This window comes from Emys orbicularis, chromosome 8, assembly GCF_028017835.1.
Source record: "Emys orbicularis isolate rEmyOrb1 chromosome 8, rEmyOrb1.hap1, whole genome shotgun sequence".
Lineage (NCBI taxonomy): Eukaryota > Metazoa > Chordata > Testudines > Emydidae > Emys > Emys orbicularis.
In genome coordinates this window covers 17,981,846-18,005,030 of record NC_088690.1, presented here as the reverse complement: position 1 = coordinate 18,005,030, position 23,185 = coordinate 17,981,846, and the positions used below count along the sequence as shown (strand labels likewise).

Below are 23,185 nucleotides of genomic sequence, written 5' to 3'. Positions count from 1 at the left end.
CGCCGCCGCCAACGTGTGCAGACACGCTCTTCCAATTGACAAAACTCCTTTCAACGACTAGGCGACATGCTCACAGAGGGGAAAAGCTGATAAAAAAATACATGGCCTGATTAAACTTAGAGGCTGCATGGGGAGGACAATGACAGGAAGAAAGGACTCCACATCTACCAAAGGTGCCGTGCAAATTCCACCTCCCCACCACCCTGCCACGGGAGAAACTTCGGGATCAAAGTCCATTGGGATTTGGGTAGGGGTTATTCATCTTAAACCTTTAGTTGCCTGACTCTGATGAGTAAAATAAATTTAGTAATCGAATCGGTTCCCTGCGTTAGCCAGCCTCTATTTCATTAACAAGGTTCAAAGGGGCCTCCTCCCATATACAGTACAGGAGTTCCGGAGAAAAGAGAGATCAGGGGACCCTTTCTTTGGAAAGTTGTAATTGGTAGAGTAGGTGGTGGGATTTTTGGACCCACGTAAAATGCAGATACAGACTCTTCCTCTCGGGCCTCATTAGTGCTTTTCCTCTCTGGGACCCGATTCTGCGGCCCCAGAGATGGGCAGGCTGGTGGGTGTCGTGAGACTTTGAAGCTAGCTGCCTCGCCTCTGCAGTGTCGCCAGACAGAGGGAGGCTCGCAGGCCCGCACCCCACGGTGGGAAAACGCAAAGTCCGATTTATGGAAGCACCGTAAGACGGGCGCTTTCCTCCGGTTCCCGCTGAGGATGGGAGTCACCTTGGTGAAAGCACAGCACGAGAGGGGAGATTTCCCGTGCAAGGCCTAGCCCTTGTGTGGGTTCTGGTTTCAGTGGCAAGGACTAGCCCGGCGGGTGTCTGTTTGAATGACCCTAGCGCTGGGATTCTCGCCTCTGCCGTTATGCCCAGTGACAGATCAATTATTATGTAACTCCGATGCGTGGAGAGCGGATCGAGAGAGGAATACAGCGCTTGGGTCTGCAGCCAGCATTTCCGCTTTAGTGCAAGAACTCAAAAGAGTGTCCGATGATTTTTCTTTCAAAATAAAACCGGCTGTAAAAGTAAGGGCCAGATCCTCAGCTGGTGTCAATCGCAGCGCTACACCGATTTACAGCAATAGGGTGTTAATTAGACCGTCGGTGTGTTCCCCATTTCCAACGATGTAAACGATTTCAAATATTATTAGTAGTATTATTAAAGTATTATTGCTTGTATATTCTACTAAACCTCCTCTGTGGTGAATGAAGAATGTTGCTGCATTTTTAATAAATAACCAAAGTGAGAAAAAAAATTGGCTCTGGATAACTACACCAACTGCAGAGCATGGTCATTTTCCCAGTGTTTAGGATCTGGTTACTTTTAATACACCCCAGAGGCCAGCATGACATGTCTTACACTAACAGGCATCTGTCACCAACCGTGTCAAGTTTTGCCATATGTGTCGGAGGGTTTGTGGAAATGGGGGCGGGGGAGGAACCCCAGCAAATAAGACTTTCGTTGCTTGGTTGAGTTGAGTGGTTTTCCCATTGTGGAAACTTCCCTACTCTGCTGGGATAGTTATGTGCAGGGGTCAGGGAGATGGGGTTCATAGCTGTGTCAGGACTTCCATCAATGTAAAACGGCGCAGTTAAAGAAGTCATAGGAGATTCCCCACGTTTCAAATTGCTTTTTGACTCAGCAATCGAATATTTTGTTTTTGGATGAAATCTATGGCAATGGGTTAGGAATGTTTCGTCTCTCTTCCTAACGGTCCTGTTCTACATGGGATTCTTTTAAACCCTGTTTAATAAAGGAATACTATATATTTCTTTGGCATCCAGCTGCATCAGTGCCCAGAAATTTTCTTTCCGTTCAAGCCACACGAACGGACAAATATACAAAGGAAGGGCCCGATCCTGCTGGTATCCGAGTTAATGGTAATGTTCCCGTTGACTTGGGAAGGAGCAGGAGCAGAAAGTGCCTTTTGGAAATACAATGCATGAAAAAACATAACTGCTGGATTCAGTGATGTGTGGACCTGTCTGTCTGTGTTCTTTGTGGATCTTCCCAAAATATTATGGCTATTCACGGGACTATGAAAATAAAGGATCTCCCTTTTCTCCACACCTCACTTCAAAGTCGTCTGTTTCTCATCATCCGCGTTAATCTGTTTACCTCCTCCAGACCTCTATAGAAATCTGTCCCATTCCCAAGTTACAATACTGGAGTGTGCCTCTCGCAATCCTTTCCCCGAGGAGTCCCTCTGTATATGATTGGGGAGTGTAGGGGAAGAAGTCTAGAGAAGCCGCTTTATAGACCGCGGAGGTCAGGAGCTGCTCCAGACATCTGGGAAATTCGTTATATACCTAACGCCCCCTATAGGTTCCACTCCGCTATTACAATTCTGAGTCCCTCTGGGAGCCCCAAAGTGAGATTTCACCTGCGGCCTCTGGGTTCATTTTGCTCCCCAATTCCTTTCTGTTTAAATTAATGATTTCTTTTCCCGTCCTACTTTTAGGTGATGGGCTCTTTGCCCTGCAATATCCTTGTGCCTCTTGCCTGTGTAATAGAGTACAAGACAACAGGACATTTGGCGTTTGCTTTGCAGAGGCGGCAATAGCAGAAGCTAGAATGGCAAATCCTAGGTCTGAGTCAGCGGTGTGTGTAGCAGATCATGGGGGCCGAGAGACAAAGACGCTATAATAAACCCTTCGGGGGAAAAATCCACGTAATAATTACATAACGTATCCCATCATTACAAGCAAACCAAATGCGATTAAAATGAATCCACTCTTAATTTAATAAAGAACCTAGGAGAACAATTGATCAACTCCGTATTATTTTATAACCTATTAATTTAAATTATTGTAATGTTCCAAGCAGTGGGGAATATACTTGCGCTTCCCTCTGCCCTGTTTGTTTTTCTAATTCGATTTGCACATTTTCCTGCTGCGACTAAAACGTTTACACTATAATGCTATTTACGTTTCTCTCTCAAAGAAGGAGCTGATCTCTGGAATCTAAAGAGAACTATTCAGCAGCGGTAGAGAAACGACCGTTCTCCCGATCCCCCCTCACTACTGCTATAGCTCTGCTGAGCTGTTATGCAGATCATGGGGGAAAGAAAAGAAAGAGAAATGTCTCCAATCTCCGTGTCAAAGGAAACTAGTTGGGAAGAAAGTTGCCGGCTATTTTGCCTTCTTCCCACCCCCGGCTGCCTAATAAATAGTACGAAAAGGCCTTCCAGTTTAAAGGCTGCTGCTGCTTGTTCTGAACACACATGCAGGGCCGGGAGGTATTATTGCTATGTACGGAAATATGAGGGAGTAATTTTATAAGTAACAAAGGATCAGGAATGGAATGAGCCCCCTGTTATCCAATGTCAGTTAGAAGCACTGGATCAGCAGCTTCTTGAGCCTAAAAGTGAATCCAAGAAGAGCCTCCTTTCTCTTTTCCCAGGGGTATCAGCTAAATATAGAAATAACCTCTGCGTGTGTTGCACAAATCATGCACCATTTGCTGTTTGTGTAAAACCGATTAGCTAGACACAACTGTGAAACAACTTGTTACTTTTATAGCCGCAGCACACAAACAAATTTAGATCTGTTTAGTTTTCCTTTTAAAAAGAGATTAGAGGAGTGCCCATGTAGGGACCTGCATGAAGAGCCTCTGATATATAATCTCTTCTTGGTTAAGGTGACTGTTTTTCCTTTCCGTGTCAGATGATTATCAGGTCCTTATTTATAAAGTTCAAACTATCCAGTCACCAGGCAGCTTGTTTTATTTTAGTATATGTATCCCGAGGTATAAATGTTTACTTAGGATGCAATAATATTTACTGTTTACCAAGAAAACAAATTGTGTATAAGGCAAGGACACATTCTTACAGCAGATCCTATCAGATCCTATACTTGAAATAAGCAACAAAATCAGTGCTGTAGTAATAAGTCGTTAATGTCTTAATATAGCTGATTAATTGAACATGCATTTTATGCACTACATTTTACTAACAAGAGGAGATTCTTGTCTATGTGGAATATGAACACTGACATTTTATTTCCAATACTTGAGGTGAAACTGACTCGTTTTTGAATAGAATAATAAAATATTTTCAATGCACATGAATGCTTTTCTTACTGTTTCGCTTCTTTTTTTTCAGGCTGAAAACAAATGTGTTTTTAATTCTATCAGACTTTATAGCGAATTATTTTCGGCATAGCTCGTAGTCACTTTAATTTGCCCCAAATTATATATATATCAGTATATATTTGCAACTGTTCTCCAAACTTAGTTATTAGGAATCGATAACATAAAATGACCGCAAATATATTTTAAAATTCTCATATGATAAAGGTTATTTCTTTTTCTTTAAAATATAGGTTCAGCTGTTTAATAATATAATATTTGCCTTCTATTAATAATGAAAGATTCATACAACTAGATTGGTTGAGCACACATATTAATTCTATCGCAAAATAAATTAGTAACAATCTTTTGATTGCCATAAGGTTTAATTTAATACTGCATTTTTAAAATTGTAAAGAAATGCACATACAAAGTATATTCAGAATAATGATAGGTATTATGAATTTTGTGCTACTTTAACTGACTGTTTATATACACATAGTCATAGTAGAAAAATAATGCGGTTTGGGGAAATATTATCTCACGTTCTAAAGCGTTAATGCGTCTCAAACATAATCTAATTGCGATAATGTTTTATTTTTATACTGTTGATTTAAATTAGATTTTGCCATGGCAAACCTTTCTGTATTGCAACTGGATTGCTTTCCTGCTCACTGCGCAATTGCGCTGATAATTTAGACTGAATAAACGGAAGTTATATGCACTAATCGTCTGTTTTATTATGGCAGGCACTAAACAAATCTGGGATCTTAAATTAGTCAAGATCTATAGAAACAATAACTAACATAACTAGCATGTTATTTAACAACAACTCCTGGAAAGGTTATTTGAATTAAAGGGAAAGTTAGGTATTTACAGAAAAGGTTAGTTAGTTTCAATCATTTAAAATATCTTCTCATTTATACATTATACACCTAAATTGTCACCCGATCAGACTCTCTTTATATATATATTTATAGTATATAATTATCAAATAACACAAGGAACAGCATTTTAAAAATTTATTTACAAAGTTGTGTACAACACGAAGGAATAACATTTAGAATACATATATTCATTCATATATAAACAGACTTCTATAATAGAATGACTGGTTTTTTGTCCTTTTTTCCCAAAAATTTTGTTTGTTTAATATTTAAAATTTTCCCCGCTTTTGAATACATTTTTTGTTCTTTCAGATAAAACTGTTTGGAGAGTAAGAACCTTCAAAAAAAGTGAAAGTTCAAAGCTCCTAATCCCTCCTGTTATTTGCCTTTTTAAAAAAATAAAAACCCCAAAAGTAAAGTCAATAATTTTTAATACAAATATGTACAAATGTTGGGTGGATTTTTCTTTTTCTTTTTTTTTACCTGTACAGAAAGCATTCCTTGTGTGATTGTGTGTGTGTTTGGCTTTTTTTTTTTTTTTTTTAGTATAGGGGGTTGGTTGCTTTTTTTTTTTTTTTTTTTTTTTTTTTTTGCTTGTACACTGCAGTTTTTTAGTTTGATTTTGTTAGCGTCCAGGGGTTTTGTCTCTGATTGATAGGAAGAGAGGTTGGGTGTTTCCGCCCCCCTCGAGTCTCTTATTTATAGATAGATGGATATAAAATAATAATAATAAAAAAAGCAAAGAATCAGCACTGTGCCCGGGGTAGTTCTTAATTACTGGGCTGGCCATTTTGCCTGCACGGCTGCAGCGGATGCTGCGGGCTGCAGGAACTGTCCCGAGATAATGTTTGTAGGCACGCTCAGGATGGGGGCAATGGCTGCTGTGGTCCGGGTGAGAGACAGCGGCTGGTGGGCCATGAGGGCGGACTGGACGGTGACCGGGGGCCGGAGGAAAGTCTGTGCGCTGCTCCCTGAGCTGGTGGCCGACACCCCGATGATGTTCTCTATGCTGAACGAGGGCCGGCTGCTGGGCTCCGACTTGATGAGGGAGCTGGCGGCGCTGAGGCTGTTGAGCTGCAGCTGGAGGCTGGGGCTGAGCTGGGAGTTGAAGGCTTTGCGGCTCAGCTCGCTGGAAGGCAGCAGGGGCACGGCCGGGGGCAGCATGGGCCCCACGGGCGGGATGTAGGGGTACTGCAGGGCGGCGGCGGCCGGGTGCGGGTAGGCGCCGGGGTGCAGCCCGTAGGGCCGGCCGTAGGGGCTGGCCAGGCTGTAGGCGCCGAAGCTCTGCATCATGAGCGCCGTCTGCTCGCGCAGGTGCTCCTGCTGGTGGCGCTTGAAGCGCTTCCTGCGGCGGAGGAAGCTGCCGTTGTCGAACATGTCCTCGGACTGGGGGTCCAGCGTCCAGTAGTTGCCCTTGCCCGGGTTGCCCGGCTCGCGGGGGATCTTGACGAAGCAGTCGTTGAGCGAGAGGTTGTGGCGGATGCTGTTCTGCCAGGCCGGGAACTTCTCCCGGTAGTAGGGGAAGCGGTTGCTGATGAACTCGCAGATGCCGCTCAGCGTCAGCTTCTTCTGCGGGCTCTGCAGGATGGCCATGGTGATGAGCGCGATGTAGGAGTAGGGCGGCTTCACCAGGCTGTTCTTGGGCTTGCTCTGCCCCGGCAGGGCCCCGCCGCCGTCCTCCCCCACCCCGCCACCGCCGCCGCCGCCTGCCCCCTTGCCCCCGTCCGCCGCCCCGCTAGGGGTGGCCTCCGCCGGGCTGCCGCTGCCGCTGCGCTCCCCTCCTGCCCCCGCCTCCTTGGGGAGCAGCAGCTCCTCCGCCTCCTCCAGGTGCAGCCCGGCCGGGCTGCTGGCCTCGCCGTCGCTGTCCTTCTCCAGCCCTTCGTCCCCTTCTCCCACCACGTCGATATCCACATCTTCGGCCGTCAGGACGGTCTGGCCGGACATGTCGCTGGTGCTGCTGCTGCCTGACAGGGTCATCACCGCTCAGGGGAAGGGGGGCACAGGGGAAAGGGAGGGGGCTGGGGGGGGGGGAAGAAAAAGTGTGACGGGAGGGGAGGGGAAAGGGGGGAGAAAGAGGTGAGCTGGGCTTGGTGGCTTCTCCAGCTGGCACCTTGGCTCAACCCCCCCCCTCCCCAGCTGCTGGGCTTCTTGGTGGCTTCCCCCAACAGGTACCTGGGATCACACCAAAGTCCCCTGTCTGCGGGGCTCGGTGCCTTCTCCACCAGGCATCTGGGATCAGATCAAACTCCTCTTGGAGGTGCTGGGCTTCTTGGGGGCTTCTCCAACAGGGTACCCGGCATCAGGTCAAACTCCTCCGCCGATTCCTTTCTGCTAGCGTGGCGGCTTCCCCAGCAGTTCAAACTCCTTTACTGGTTCCTATAAGCAGGTATTTGGGATCAAACGTCTCTGCCGGTTCCTGCTTCCCCCAGCAGACATATGGGATCAGATCAAACGCCTCTAGCAGCTGGGCTGGTGGCTTCCCCAGCAAGCAACTGGGATCCGATCAAAACTCCTCTACTGCTCATCTGAGCTGCTGCTGCAGGTTAGATCTCTTTAAACTCAGCCTTTCCACCTCTTCTCTTAAAGGGTGTCTTGCTTCAGTCCTCTCAGTAGCTTCCCCCCACCACCACACACACTTCCTCTCTCTTGTTTCTCTTTCCCCTTTTTGGAGGGAGGGGGAAAGGTATTTCTAGACGCGGAGAGAGAGAGGGAGGGGGGAAATCAGGGTGTTATAAGAACTCACTTGCCACTTTGAAAGTCCTTTTTTAAAGACTGGCTGATAGATTACTTTCCAGTTAAAGATATACTAGGAGGCGTGGCCACGTGACCGCCTGACGTCAGGCGCCCCACTGTTAAACCATGCAAAACTCAAGTTGTTTCATGGAATTGTCAACAAAGAGACAACAGTGGCTCTACTTATCATGATCATATACAAGCATCACTTCAGCCCACAGCCTCCCTTCACGCTAGGTAGGGACTCCAAAATAGGACTATATCAGTGTGAAACCATTAGTCTGCCTTTATCTAAGATTACAGGTTAGAAGCATTTCATTTTTATTACATGATGACTGGAGCTTTTTTCAACAATGATAATGCTGGAATTCTATGAACTGGCAAAAGAGCGAGAGAACAACCATTCTGATTTTAGCATTTAAAAAAAAGTTAGTGCTGGTTTTTTATTTAAATGCAAACACCCTGCGAAATGCCAAAGGTCAGGAGTAGAACCTGAACTGTGTAGGCATTGCCAATATGTTTTATGAGCACCATCGCCTCTGACCAAATATACACTAAACGGCTGCATCATCATATTAATGCTTAACAACAACAACTTTTGGCTCTGAAATCACTTTCCGGTGGGTTTTTTTTTCCAACAGCAGCATCAGCTGGAAACCGAAGATCAGAAAATGGCTATTGATTAATCTATTAGATTAGTTGCAGAGAGAAATAAAAAAGACGTAAAATAACAAAGGGCAACTATAAATAAAGAAGCCTTTAGCTGCCTTTTTTTTTTTTTTGGCAGAGGTGTTAACGACATAATCATTGCCAGCGTTAGCATATGAAAAAGTAGGAAATGAGGGAGTGTGTGAATGTGAAGACTCTATTCACCAGAGTGCAAGGTAAGCCTTGTCCCAAGGAAAGGGGGCTCCAAAGAGGGGGAGGCAGGGTTACAAATTCTATTCCTTTTGTGCCAAGGGGATCTGTTTAAACTGAGAACAATAACACCTGGGTAGGTCGGAAACGGTTTGCTCAGTGGTTTTCTTTTCTTTCCTTTTTTTTTTTAATCCCTGTGTATTGTTTGAACGATCGCATGTGTTTTGGATTTTAAAAAATATATTTAAGTAGAAAACTGCAAAAGGATAAAACAATTTCCGATGAGCAATTATTGTTCGAAAGGGCATATAAACTCTTCCCTCCGCCCCCTTCCCCCTTTAAAATAAATCAGAGAGATCGGTAATGTCTGTATTAACATATTGGTCTTCCATTAAGATCCCTCCCTGCCTAAAAAGAACATATAACCGTCCACAAAGGGAAATCAATAACCCTCCCCACCTTTCTATTAACAATTAGGGGGGGGGGGGGACCATGTCAATTGCTTTCCGATGCCTGAAAGGTTTATTCGGTTCAAACAAAAATGTGAGATTCACTTTACACTAGACTAGTAAGAGCAGGTGAATATCACAACTATAGAGCAGCGCTCGCTTTAGTGGGATAAAAATATTGATGAATAAAGATCTGATGAAATATTTTACAGAAGACGTTTGGCAACAGATAGATTGATTTATCCCCTACCCAGTGGGGAGAAGATCTTAATCAAACTTGCTTCAATATATACTCTAGGTATACAGTACAGTATTGCTATTTAAATGATCCGCGCTGGCTACTTGGCGTTAACACTTGCGCTAAATCTGTTGTTTTATTGGGAGGAATGGAAAATAGTTCGAGATAATGTGAGCATTAATTTTCAGGACAGATCTTCATCCAAATAAATCTGATGGCTGGGTCTGACCTAGCAAAAGTTTAACGAATGGGTATTTTTTTAAAAAAGTGACAACACTTAAAATGCAAAGATAAAAATACCATTATAAATGTGTCTAACCAAAAAAGTCAAACTCTCATATATATTATTTTAAGTTTTGAGAGAGAGGAAAAATATCTTTCCTTCCCTGTGCTGAAATAAGGTTGTTAAAACAAACAAACAAACAAACAAAAAACCCTCGCACACAGCCCAGGAAGATTTTAGACAAGAAAGCAAGCCCAAAACATTGCACTATCCCAGCTCCCCCTCTCTACACAGAAGCGTCGCTCGGTGCTTTGAAAGCCAATGTTTTTCTCGATGATTTTTGTGTGTGTGTATCTGTGCTTTATTGATTGCCGTCTTGTGTCTTCTTTGCGCTTTCTCCAAATGATCCTAATTTATATTTTGCCATCTGGACAACAAAGCTCTTCCTCTGGTGCTTTAAAAACCTGCTGGAGCTATGGCCGAGCCTTCTCGCAGGGAGCTGAATTTGTCCTACCATTAACACACAGAGACACAAACAGGATTCTCTCTGCGCGTGTATGTATATTAGACTATCTCTCTCTGAAATCTCCCGGGGCTGGTGGTGGGGGGAGATCAACTCTGAAAACCCACCGTTTCATTTGTTGAGCTTTTCTTCGACACAATAAAAGTCAAATTAATTGATTCATACCATTAATTACGGTGCTTAGGGTGAAAAGAAACGTCTCCCCTCGATTAGAGATCTATTGTGCTAATCTCTTGTTCAATCAGTGTTACCATCTGATAGGGGGCCCATCTCTTTTACAGAAACTTTTCGACTCGAAATGTAGATCTTAGACTCGTGTGCTTCAGTTTTCTCCCCTGAGCCTTCATATCCTGCACTTCTCAGTTCCCCTCTTTTAAAAATCGATTTAGATCTGGGGGCAAAGGAAGTGATTTGCAATTTTGACATGCTTTGGGTCAAAGCTGAACCACTGCAAGTCCAGCTCTTAATTCTGCCATGGACGCTTGTGTTTATGGGTCTCTCTCTATCTTGCCCGGCATTATGGAAAACATTGTTATGATATGAGAGGGGGGGGGCGGTAACATTTGTGTTGCAAGAATTCCCTGCAGGACTGAAGGATTAAGAAGTGCAGAACTGGCAGAAGTGGCAAAGCTATAGGAAAGTGTTTAGGAACCTGTGCTCCTGTCCATCTGACAATATTTGGGCGTGAAGTAAATCCTGTTTTAAGACTAATTGCAGTTCGTTATTAAACCCATAAGTCTTCCATCATTAGGCCTGAGTTTAGCCAGGATTGGGGGAAGGGGGAGGAAGAAACCTTTTATAATAATAAGCAAACTTTCCCAGAATGAATCTGGTAGAGAGGGATGGCACGCAGCCACCTAATCTACTAAAATTTAAAGGATTAACATGGACTAAAACCAGGGGATGTACACAGCAAAGCACTAAAATGATTAGGGTAGCGTGCGCGCAAGGGATTGGAAAAAATACTGGGGGGGGGGGGGATATACAAAGAGATTTAGTAACAGGAGAAAAGAAAACTGCATAGTCCAGATCGATATGGAGTCAAATAGAGACACATCTAGCATCCAGGAAAGCGAAGATTGAACAATTTATGATAGAGAGGGGGAAATTAATTACAACTCAATTTGGTTCTAATAAGGCAAAGCAAAATCCTGGGTGAAGAGCGAGTAAAAAATAAAATCCGGAGGCTGACTTTTGGGGGTGGGGTGGGGAGAAATTGCAATGCTGGGGCAGATCCTTCTCCTGTAATCGTTTTAAAGGAAAGAGGAATCAAAGGTGTCCTCTTTCATCTCCTTAAGCCTATTACTTTCACTAATGAGTTATATAAATCGTTGACCTGACCTGGATTAGACGAGCATTGTGGTTTGTTATAAGTGGGGGGAGGGGGATAGTCCTACTGTCAAAACCGATCTTAAAAAAAAAAATCATGTGGCCAAAATGGGGGTGAGGTTAGTTGCTTAGCTCTCGGTGACAGTCCTGTTACTGAAATGAAACTGACCCTGGTTGAGATGTCGGTGCTCCGTGCGCTTGGGCGGATGATGTTTATTATCCACGTCTGCCTTTATTGTTCCCTTTGCAAGTATTTGTAAATAACATTTTCACAGTGTTACTGTAAGTGGGGGGCGGGGTGGAAGAGGTAGTTTACTCTAAGGTGCCCCTGAAAGCACGGGCGGGGGCAGATCTCCACCCTAAAGCAGGGATAAGGATCCCACGTCCAATTTCATTCTCATGGCCGCGGACAGTGGGTAGCTTGTGTCCCCTTCCTTCTCTCTCTATCTTTTTCCACCCCGGCTTGTAGAAAGATGCTGATTTCCAAACCATTTTATGGATCGGCACCTTTTTAAAAAACACTATTTGCAGGGGATGTTTTAATCGCAACAAATTGCCCATAAAGCCGGGAGACCACCGGGTAAAACAAAATTGGTCATGTTTCCAACGCGGTTGCGGATTTATTTGTATTGGAAATGTATAAACATCCATTCTGTAAAAGGCAACACGTTTAATTAACGATGAGAGAGCAGTTAGGGGCAGAAAGCTAGTAAAATTGTGTGATAAATTTATGGCATTGTTAGCGTGCTTTTAATTATGGCTATTATGTTAATTATTTCACATTAGCATGGAGTTATCAGCAGCATGTCAGATTTAATCAAAACGAGCCTTTCTCTCGAAAATTGTGCTTTTCATCTGCCACGAGGAGAAGGGGGGTCCCGAGCCGGAACTGCCTTTTTTTTTTTTTTTTTTTTTTTTTAAATAAAAAGACTTTCCCATTGAACAAGAGCGGGTTGGACGTGAGCCTGTCTGGTGCACTCGGCAGATTCCTCTAGGCTACTTCAGGCAGAGAGCGCGAGCTTCGGTCTGTTTTTTAGGAATTCAACCATTTTCACCCCCTTCGGAGCGGGCACTTTATCATCCTGGATCATTCTGTCAAACAATATGATTTTGCTCATTTTTATCTGTCCCGGTTTACAAAACCCCCATTCACACCGCTGGCCAGGACAACACGCCCGAGCACAAAAGAATAAAAGAGACAAGCCAGGAATATAGAACGCTGCCGAGCTCAAACCCCCCGGGCTTGCAGAGGAGCCTGGGCGAGCTCCCCCTGCCCGGAGCTGGCTGGGGTTGGCCAGCAGATCCCATTTGCACAGCATTAATCATCGGCCGCTTCCAGGCACCGACGCTCAGAGGTGCTGGAAGTAGGGGTGCTGCCGCACCCTTTGGCTTGAAGTGGTTTCCGTTATATGCTGGGTTGACAGTTTGGGTCAATGGCTCTCAGCCCCCCCAAATTCTCCCAGCTCCCCTGCCACCGCTAGCGCCTTTCTAGCTACCTCTAGGTTCAAACCCATCCACTGGTTTAACAGCCCCTCCTACTTCCCCCTGAAGCTGGGCGGCTGTCCCGCGGGACCGGTCTGTGAGCTGTGCCCGCCGTCTCTGCCCCACCCGCTGGTCCTCACATAGTTGTAGCAAAAGGGGGCCAGGAAGGGCACGTGTCCCCGGCTCCCCCAAAGATTGCGTTTCAGCACCAGCAGTCCAGGTAGCCGCAGGACATCCACTGCAGTTTCTCGAAAAGATGCAGTTGTTTATTGTGGGCCCCACGCTTTCATTTTTTTTTAAAGGTCATGTTTTGAGTTGCAGTATGTCCAATCGGCATGTGTGGGGCGCGTCGGTTCAAAGGGAAAGTCCTGCCTGTCCTCAGAAAACTCTGCCCTGGCTACACACGTGGGGAAGGGGGGGTTGTATGGAAGTTCGGGTACTCCTCAGGTTGGAGGATGGATGGGGAGGGGAGTGATAACACCCCTAGCCGCGCAACGGATGATCTGCCCTCCTGTAAGGGATCGGACTGAAAAACAGTGAAGACAAGCACCCAACCGGACGGCCACACTGTATATAAATCTGGCTAACAGCGAGGTGCCTTTTCTAAGGGGGTGGGGCGGGAAGGGGAGCAGGGGAAATCTGGACAGACACCAATGCCTCCCCTGGCCTCTCAGAAGACAGTCCTGGACCATCCACTCATCAATCAGTGGTTGCCCTTACCGGGCATTTACAGAGAAAACAAAGCCCCCGCGCAGTGCCAAGGGGTTGTCACTTTCAGAGGCTCCGGATTTCCCAGCCCCAGTAAAGCTCAGTTTGTCAGCGGAGTCCAAGCTGGATGGCACAAGATCCCCTCCGCCTGGTGCCTCCTGATCTACCCTCTGACAGATCAGCTTGGGGTGGGCACACACTCGAGTGCCCGGCCCTGCCCGACAGGAGGGTGTGTTTATCTGTTCTTTGCAGGGTCAGCAGGGGCCGCTTATTTATTAAACTTGTGCGGAGATACTTTCAACCCCCACCCTCCTTTTCTTCACCATAGGAGGAGGATGCGGAGAAGGCAGCTGCTAATTTATTTTTAGAGCAATTCCATTCCTCTGTTTAAATTTAGATCGATTCATTATTTAGGCTAAATTCACTTTTAGTGAACTCCAAGTTCGAACCCGATAGGAATCCGATAAACCTCCCCCTCCCCAGGAGGGCTCCGATACACTGGGGCACACGCTAATCGCCCTCTTACGAGGTGACAAGTTACTCCCAGCAGAGTTTGGAAGCTAATGGGAAAGCATCTCCCCACCCGTAGTGGTCAATGCTCCCAGAGCATCAGTCAGCAGCCCTGTTGTTTTAATTGCAATAAAATCGCTGCTACAGTAACTCTGGTGAGATCCTCGCCTGTTTTCGAGCAGATCACAGGTGTACGGAATTAAGCTGGAAGAGGTATCGGATCCTCTCTCTTGCCTCCCTGGCAGTAACTTTGAAAACTCCCCTTTGCTCCGTGTTGCTTTAACCATCGGTTAAACGGTTGGGAAATGCAGGATCGGGCCTCTGTCCTAGAAACATTTATCATCCCTCTGCAATCATTCAAGCAGAGATTTAAAGGTGGATTTGCAAATCTCAATGTAGACACTCGCTTAAAGATCGCATCAGGTGGATAAAACGAGATTAGCGGCGGCACATATCACATAGGGCTATTTATATACTTTTAATGTTACATTTCCCAGTGACATCTATCCTCAGAACTTCCCGTAGGATTCTGGAGAATATTATACACTCAAGATTAACATTGACTTGATGGGTCTGACTCACGAAACTCCATCTGAAATATATAATCAGACACACATTCGTATTTAAGCCATTATTTAATATGCTTCAGCTAAGGAAAAATATATATTTCTCTCTCTCTCTCTCTCTCTCTCTCTCTCAAAAAAAAAATCAAAATGGGTATCCTATCGAAAATGCAGCCAGTTTAAATAAAATCTGGATATTTACTAATGCTATTGTGAAAGTACAGTTGTGCATATTTTTGAAAGTATTTTATTTTATAATTCCTCTTTGCTCTGGATCTAAATGTGCAAAAAATGCCTCTCATATACAGGCTTGGGAATACAATTTAAACATGTATATTTATATCTCATACAAATTTCATTCTTATGTATGCAGGTTATATTGTGAACGGCATATACAGTACAACATGTGTATATCATATATAGACAGACACACACACTGTACATGACCGTCCCTGTTATAAGGACCTGCCAAGGTCGCTATTCCTAATACCAGGCAAAAGCTTCTGATGAGGTATTTCTCCTAAAACACTCCACTAAAGTGGGAGAGAAAAGGGCTCCCAAAGGGAAATCCGTTATTCCTAATATCTCAGCTACCGAACTGGAGAACCGAACTGGCGTCCTCAGAAGTTTTGATAGGCTTAAAATTATTGACTAAAATAACCAGAAAATCTTGTTTACCCAAGGAAACGCCTGGTGCTAAGTTTTGCTTTCAGACCCCGTTTAGGATGCGCCTGGTGTCAACCATAATCGCGAGATGAATTTCCGGGCAGGTTTGCCTTTTACTAGTCCACAACTTCAGCTGTTCTCGGCCAAAACGCAGGGAGCTCTCAGTGATCAAACGGACGCTTGGACGGCGACTGGGAAAACTCCCCTGATCTTGAGACAATAAAGGGGATTCTCTCCCTTTAAACGGCTCCTAAGACTGAGGGTGCCAAGTCCCTTTGAGAGAAGCTACAGGACACTGTGGGAAAGTTTAGATACACGGAGTCAAATTCATCCCTGATACAACTGTGCTGCCTTTCAACAGGGTTCAGTTTGTCCCATGGGATCGAATCAGGTGGGATAGACTCAAGGGGATGACTAAGCGAGCGGTGTAACAGGGGAGCCTGTCTCGCGTGTATTTGACTCTTTACGAAGTTACACGCGAGTTTTTGCTTAGAAGAGACGCTGGCCTTTTGTCTTCTGCGTGTGAAAAAAAGCCCACTCCGCACTGCGGGGTAAATGCGATCCAAGAAGGAAGTCTCAGCAGAATCAAGGACACCGTCCTTAAGGGGAGGTGTTTATTCGGATCTGATCTGCTGTAAAAATAAACCTCCTGCCAGCTTCATGGTGCTGGGGCAGATCGGCTGGATGAGTGTTAAGGGACACTGGCCTTTATATGACGTAAGCCTCTTTCCCCTCGGACACAGGAGGGGAGACTCTAAAGGCCAGCTGATGTCAGTGAATACTCTACTGGGAAGCAGCGCCCTACTAATCCATTTCTCCTGGAAGGAAGGGAACTGCTGCCCCCCTCTCCCAGGACCAGTCTCTTCTGTTTTATGATGCTAGAGTTGGCTGATCGAGTAAAAACAAGTTCTCTCCTTGAAAAACAAACAAACCTGTGAGTCCAGAGGCCAGACACATAAGGCAAACCATCTTATTGTTCTTTAGCACAAGGGACACCTTTTAGTGTTGCTTTGACAAACTCATGACTCTATACACCATATAAAGCACTGTCTACTTGAAATCTAGTCCATTTCTAAAAAGTGCTTACAAGTAGTTTCTGGTACTTAGGACTGCCTCTGATTCCACCCTGGGCAATTTTTGTGGATTTGTAGTCACCTTTTCCTGCTTCAATTTTTAATTTCCCTTATTAGCCCGTGAAAGGTCTACACACACCAAAAGGGAAACTGACTAACTAAGCAGCCAAGCCTACAAAACTATAGGTTACTTTATGACTAGTCTTACTGAAGCCAATAGTGCTACTCACCTGCATAGTTACTCCCTGGCCTAATTGAGTGCAAGATCAGGGCCTAACCACCTATCAAAGTGCTATCACATGCACAAAATCAGCACACTGGAAACACATATAATCTCCAATTTCTTTAAATTACTGTGATTTTATTATAACAATAATGGGTAAAACATTTTCAGACAGTAGTTTGATTTATTTTAAAGTGTCCCTTTAATAATGTGTTGATGCTGCATGAGTGTACATGGTTAGACACTGAACCAGTGTGTTTTATTCTCCTTCTTGGGGATCTTCTCCATGCATGATTTAAAGGGAATATAAACACCAAGTCTAAAATGGGTAATTTATGTAAAACTGACAGACAAATAAATAAAATGTTATATAAATATATTAATTTAATTACCCTCCCAAAATATTAATTTGACTTCAGCTATCTATTTGCTTGGGCTCTTTATACTAGTTCCCCTTTTGTGGTCACTTCCTATGGATGTTCATACAACTGAATTATACTAGCAAGAAGGACTGCTTGTGAAAAGCTAATTTTAAATCTACATGCCCCAGTCCAATGAATAGTAAATGAGCACTTCACTAGTATTTATACTGGAAACCTGCTCATCCAATTAGGGAACAGGAATACTATGTGATCAATTACAACTAAGAACACAGCTCAGATGTTCTATATAAAGTATCAACTAGCAATTAATAGAGTCAAATACATGAAAAATACCATCAAGTAATGTTTGTGGATGGACAGAGAGGCAAAGTTCATCAAATCAATTATTTGTTACAAATTATCTGCTCAGCTCTAATAAAACCCACCCACCTGTTTCATCCCTAAAGAAATCACCCATCTAATTGGTGCCATGTGGCTATTTCCCTTTTTCTATTTGAACTGAAATCTTATGGTGCTTGTGGTGTTACAAAGGGTAAGAAAAGATCCTACAGGGACTCCTCAACCCTCCTCAGTGGAATCCTCTCTTTAGGAAAGCCAGTGCCTCTTTTCCCACAGAAGTGTCTTCTTAGATGCGTTGTCTTTGAAGAAAAATGCATGGTTAGTTTAGACAATTTGGACCTGCTGGCAAGTGAAAATCCCATTCACTCCAACATTGAGTGGCTAAAAGAGCAGGTACATTTTGTTTGCCTTGAAAAGACATGCACATGTGGCAGACATTCAGACCCAAACATGGACAAGTTACTACACACATGCTGTGAATTTATTCCACAGATTTTCATAAGCATTTTGGCTAGCAAGCACCCTATATAAGTTAATATGCAACAGATCACGGCAGGTACAAAAGTGTCTTATGTAAACAGTGACTTAAAAGTAAATCTGTCAAGTGCTCTCTCTGCAGTTGCTAGATATCCTAGTCATCCTCTAACAGCTGCTCCAAAAAGGATGTGCATTTTCTCATTTTTATATTTTATACAAAAGCAGACAGGAATATCAATAGCAAACGGAAACAGCTCCTCTTCTAAACAGACTCTATCCAATGTCTATTCTAGCAGGAAGCCTCTATATGGTAAGGCATAACTAATCAAATATATAGGAACAAATCATAGAGTTCAATCCTGTAGTCTTCACAAAAGCCAGATCATCCTCTTCATCTTTTTTGCTCACAAAGGGAATGAAAGGAATGGGAAAGTGGCGTTTTTGCTCCATATTGTATCAGGGGTTGGGGTAGGGAGTTGAGCCAATGTGATATGACCACTGCCCCAGCACTCAAAGGAAGCCCCTATGTGTGTCCTCCCTCATTGGAGGATTTTTGGGTTGGGAGAAGAGGTGTATGACTGGGTAAGGAAGAGTTGGTGCCAGTGGAGAGGCACATTCACTTAATCATTCCTCTTCTAAGCTCTGGGATTTCTCCATGTGCTGAAGGGATGCGGGCGGTTGAATGGGCTCTTGAGGAGAAGGGAGGAAAGGAGCAGAAATCCCTTTCGATAGACCTTAAACTACTGAAATAAGAGGAGGAACCCCATGTAGTGTAATCCTCCTCTATCTGACAAAAGAACGGCCATACTGAGTCAGACCAAAGGTCCATCTAGCCCAGTACCCGGTCTTCCGACAGTGGCCAATGCCAGTGCTTCAGAGGGAATGAAGAGAACTGGTAAACATCAAGTTATCCATCCCCTGTTGCCCATTCCCAGCTTCTGGCAAACAGAGGTTAGGGGCACCATCCCTGCCCATCCTGGGTAATAGCCATTGATGGACCTATCCTCCATTACTGTGCGTTATCTGTGTAAATGTAAACCATAAGGCCCTGTAGGAATACCACCAGATTGTGGCTCAAGTTGTTGATGGACTGAGTGAGCGTGGCTGGGGATAGTGGCTCTATGAGGCACTGTACCTTGGCAACCCCCCAGGAAAATTTCCATTAAAGCTAACACCAGACCAAGTCCTCACCTTCTCCATGAAAAAGGGAGGTGAGGTACAGGGGTGGGAGAGGAAGCGATGGTGGCTTGTCTCCTCAGGGAACCAGACTGTCAAAGCAGAGTAAGGTCATGAGAAGGCCAGAGGCACTGGCCCCTCCATCCAGAGGCCACCCCAGCCTTTTGCAAATGGCTGGGATTTCTCTATGGAAGCTGGGATATCTATGCAGCCAGAATAAAAACACTGACTCCTCTAGGGATCTACCTAACCTTCTACCCAGCAGGATGAAGCTACAAAAACTCATTGACTGTCAATTCATAGATATTGCTCTGTAATTTCTCCCCTCCCATGGGCTTTTTCATGGCAGACCATGATCTGGCTCAGGGCTTTTTTAAAATCAGTAGTCAGGGCCAGAGCCTGAAATCCTGACACAGGCATAACCTCCAGTGAAGTCAGCTCTACTCTTAGTCTTGTTTTCCTGGGCCCAAAACAGACTTTGTTTGTCTTTCAGAATACGGTTTTGTAGGCTGTTATTCTGCCATGTGGATAATATCCTTGATTCCCTTTATTAAATAGAGAAAGTCAAGTGTTGAAATGTTACTACAGTAAATAGAATTACTCTGACAATATTGTTCCCCCTCACAATGAATATTATTAATTCCTAATTTGGGACATTTTCCCCTGTGCAGAAGGCCAACACAAGGTCTGTGAATCACCAAAGTCCTCAAAATAGGACCTTGGTGGGACTTAAGTGGCTCATATGCCTTTTTATGCCTTTTTATGGGCCCCCTGAATTTCACCCAATATGCATAGGGCAGGTTAAGCTCCATATTAGATATTTATCTAATCAGGTCCATAATCTCTGTTTTTAAAACACCCCAGCCACTTATTTATGTGGTAAACTAGGTAGCTGTCTATCTGGAGAGTTTTCAAAATGTTTTTTATGGGAACTTTTTTTTCCTGTAGAAACAAAGAAAATTCAAACAGCAAAAGCTTTAGGGTTCTGATTTAATAGCACAAAACAGAATTGCTGAAGATCCATTCTGATACTCCATGCTTATGCACTGCATGGAGGGCTTCTGTCTAAACTGTTTTTTTCAACTGGAAATTGGGTTTTTCATAGAGGCACAGGATTAGTTATTTGACAAAACAATTTTTTGTGTGAAAAGTATCTACTTTCTGTAGAAAACTTTGAATTTCTGTCAAAGAACTGAAAACCTCAAAAACAAAACCTTTTTTTAGCCAATTTTTTTTGACGAAAAGTCAAAATTTTCAGCAGAACCTTGTCAGTCAGCATTTTCCAACCAGCTCTAATTCAAAGAGCCTGAACAATATATACTATATGCTACATAATAATCCCGTCTATATGCTGTGTGCTACAGAAGCTGGGCACAACAGAACAAGTTGGGGGAAGGCACAGGTTATTTGCCTTAGCTACACATTTCCTTGCTTTTGTGAGTTTAAATAAGACTGTGTGTGTTATGCTACACCCAACTCTGTTAAAGTCTCTTAATGCCTTCCCATGAATCATTTGAAGTATTATTTATTTCAAAAGCGCCTTTGAAAAAAATCAAGAGGTTTGCCACAACATTACTGATGTAAAGACCTCAATGAGAGTTTTTGTAACTCATGTGGGTAGGGCATGTTTCATCACTGCAAATAATGCCTGGGAAGGTGGGTAGCAAGTTTATTTTGGTTTGTCAAAAATGATTCAGGGATGACATTTCAAATCAGGCCATCTGTTACCCTACATCCCGTTATGGCACTTGATAGCACTGGGGCTGGAGCCAGAGCTGCCATTCAACCTAAGGTGCATTATCAGTCCAAGAGGATGTAACTTCTACCCCAAGATCCTGCAAGTGTGGAATGCTCTGCTGTTTTAGTATAGGCCTAAACACTACTCTGGTGTCCTACTGAGTGAGTCTAAAGGTGTTCATTGCGTGTTGTTTCCATTTAAATGTATCTTAGTTTGTGGGGTTGTTTATTTACTGCTCTTTGCCAGGTCTGGTTCTATGGTTTGGGTAGGTCTGCCTTTATTAAACGTTTGACTTATAATTGCATTTTCTTTTTGTGCATGTTGCGAGGCCTTAAATGGATGGAGACCTTAGAAAGTATTATTATTTAGTATGGTAGCATCTAGTAGCCCTAGTCAGTGGCCAGGAATCCCATTGTGTTAGGTGCTGTATAAACACAGAACAACAAGACACTCCTGCTGTCCCCAAAACCTTACAATCTAAGTACAAGAGACCACAGATAGATACAGCCAGATGGGGAAGGAAACAATGAGACAACACTGGTCAGTGTGTATAACAGTAATGAATTATGATTATTGACTTTATTTATTAGAGGCACATATAGCCTATATAAAAGAGACATGCACCTCTGGGATTCTGTTTGAATATAAATCCCTACGAGTTGCAATCCCCTAGCAGCAAATCCTTCCAGCTGTTGGGAGCTACAAAGACAGCAGAACCAGTGTAGGGATGGGCAACATGCAGTGAGGCTGCACAGGGACAGAGAGCTGAAGGAAGGCAGCATGCTGTGGAGTTCAGTCCTGCAGCAATCTCTTCAATGGGCTGGGGAGAGGGATTTAGGGTGTGGTCAGTGGGTCCATGCCTGTGCAGATCCACCAGCAGGAACCCTTGGGAAGGGGGCAACATGGCGGTCCATGAATGCTATTGAAGATCTATGGTACAATGTTGGTTGTTCGGCAGTTTCCCTCATGCTGTGGGGAGGATTTTGTCCTGTCCAGTTCCTACATAGTCCTGAGGTGCACAGCCCAATTGATCAGGAGGTTCACAAATGCTTTATATAATATTCACCAATATAAGAAACTAGATAGCTAGAGATCAGGGTTTTTCCTTTAAATGAAATTGACACTATTTTTTGTTTTGATTTCATGCTCTTATTTTTGTCCAGCTAGGAAGGGTTTCCAAGAGGAACTCCAGCTGATGAAGCACTGATGCAAGAAAAGAACATTGTATCAAGCATGTCAGGCAGTATTTACAGTCTGTAAGTAGACCATATTTAGGATATCTTGTTAAAATATTGCATGATGGAGGATTTCAACAGACATGTTTAAATGGATTCTAAGAAGCTGGACAGAAAGGAAATATGCCTGTGGAGCTGTAAAACATTTATCTGCCCAGAAGAGAAGAGAAAAAAAAAGCCCTGAATGATACATCGTGTGGGAAGAAATCTGCCCAAATGTCTTAATTGCTTTGTAAACTCATCTAAATAAATAAAATTTAGAGGGGCTGTCACAGCCAATACTGTGTGGTCCCTAGAATATCGTTTTAGGCTAAAAGGAGCATCTTCCTGCACAGATTATTCAGAAAAAACTCCTAACAGTACTTTCAGCCTAAAGTTATGTTCACTTGTGACTCGGGGTCCTGAGGTGTGAACTTTGTCAAAGGGCTGGTTGTAGCATCAGTACAGAGCAGTCACAACCTACCCTCTGCTGGGTGGCCAGCAGGGGTCTGTGCAACCCCCAGAGCAGGTAGCTCTGATTGGGAAGGTGCTGGTTCAGTGCATGTCTACAGCTGCCTCTGTTGATGGGGGGGGCCCTCGGTGGATTTGAAAGCTGCTCCCATCCTGAAGCAGAGCAGGTTGCAGTACCACTGCCTGCAGGGGCGGCTCCAGGCACCAGCACAGCAAGTGCGTGCCTGGGGCGGCAAGCTGCGGGGGGCGGCCTGCCAGTCGCTGTGAGGGCAGCAGTCTGGCTGTGTTTGGCGGGATGCCTGCAGGAGGTCCGCCAGTCCCGCGGCTTTGGCGGCAATTCGGCGGCAGGGACGCTGAAGGCGCAGCACCGGCGGACCTCCCGCAGGCATGCTGCCGAATCTGCGTGACCAGCGGACCACCCGCAAGCGTGCCGCCAAAAGCCGCCTGACAGCCATGCTTGGGGCGGCAAAAAACTTAGAGCCGTCCCTGACTGCCTGTAATCCTTTGGGGTGAATCCCACCTCTTGGGGTGCAGGGTGCCAGGCGAGTATGTAGAGATGGAAAATACCTATTAGGTTATCTAGTTCATCCCCCACTGGTAGTGCAGGATTCTTCCCTTCCCAGCATTTTCTAGTGTGTTGTTTAATCTTGTTTTAAGAATTCCAATTTACAGGGCTTCCACCACTTCCCTGGGGTAAATATTCTACAGCCTAATAGGTGATTGTCCTGATAGTCAGCCTTCAGAGCCCATTTATTATTTTCATCCCATTACTGCTTGTCTCACCCCTTAGTGTGGCTGCAGTTAGAGTAAGAATAATACATTCATGCTTACGTGGCCCTTTCCTGCC

At 44.4% G+C, this 23,185-nt stretch overlaps 1 protein-coding gene across 1 annotated transcript; it reads right to left on the bottom strand.

Moving 5' to 3' along the window:
- Window positions 1–5,736: 5,736 nt before the first annotated feature.
- On the bottom strand, window positions 5,737–6,939 carry FOXD3 (forkhead box D3). Its single transcript, XM_065409806.1, has one exon. It carries the CDS (start codon window positions 6,937–6,939, stop codon window positions 5,737–5,739), a length of 1,203 nt encoding a protein of 400 aa, XP_065265878.1.
- Window positions 6,940–23,185: the final 16,246 nt, after the last annotated feature.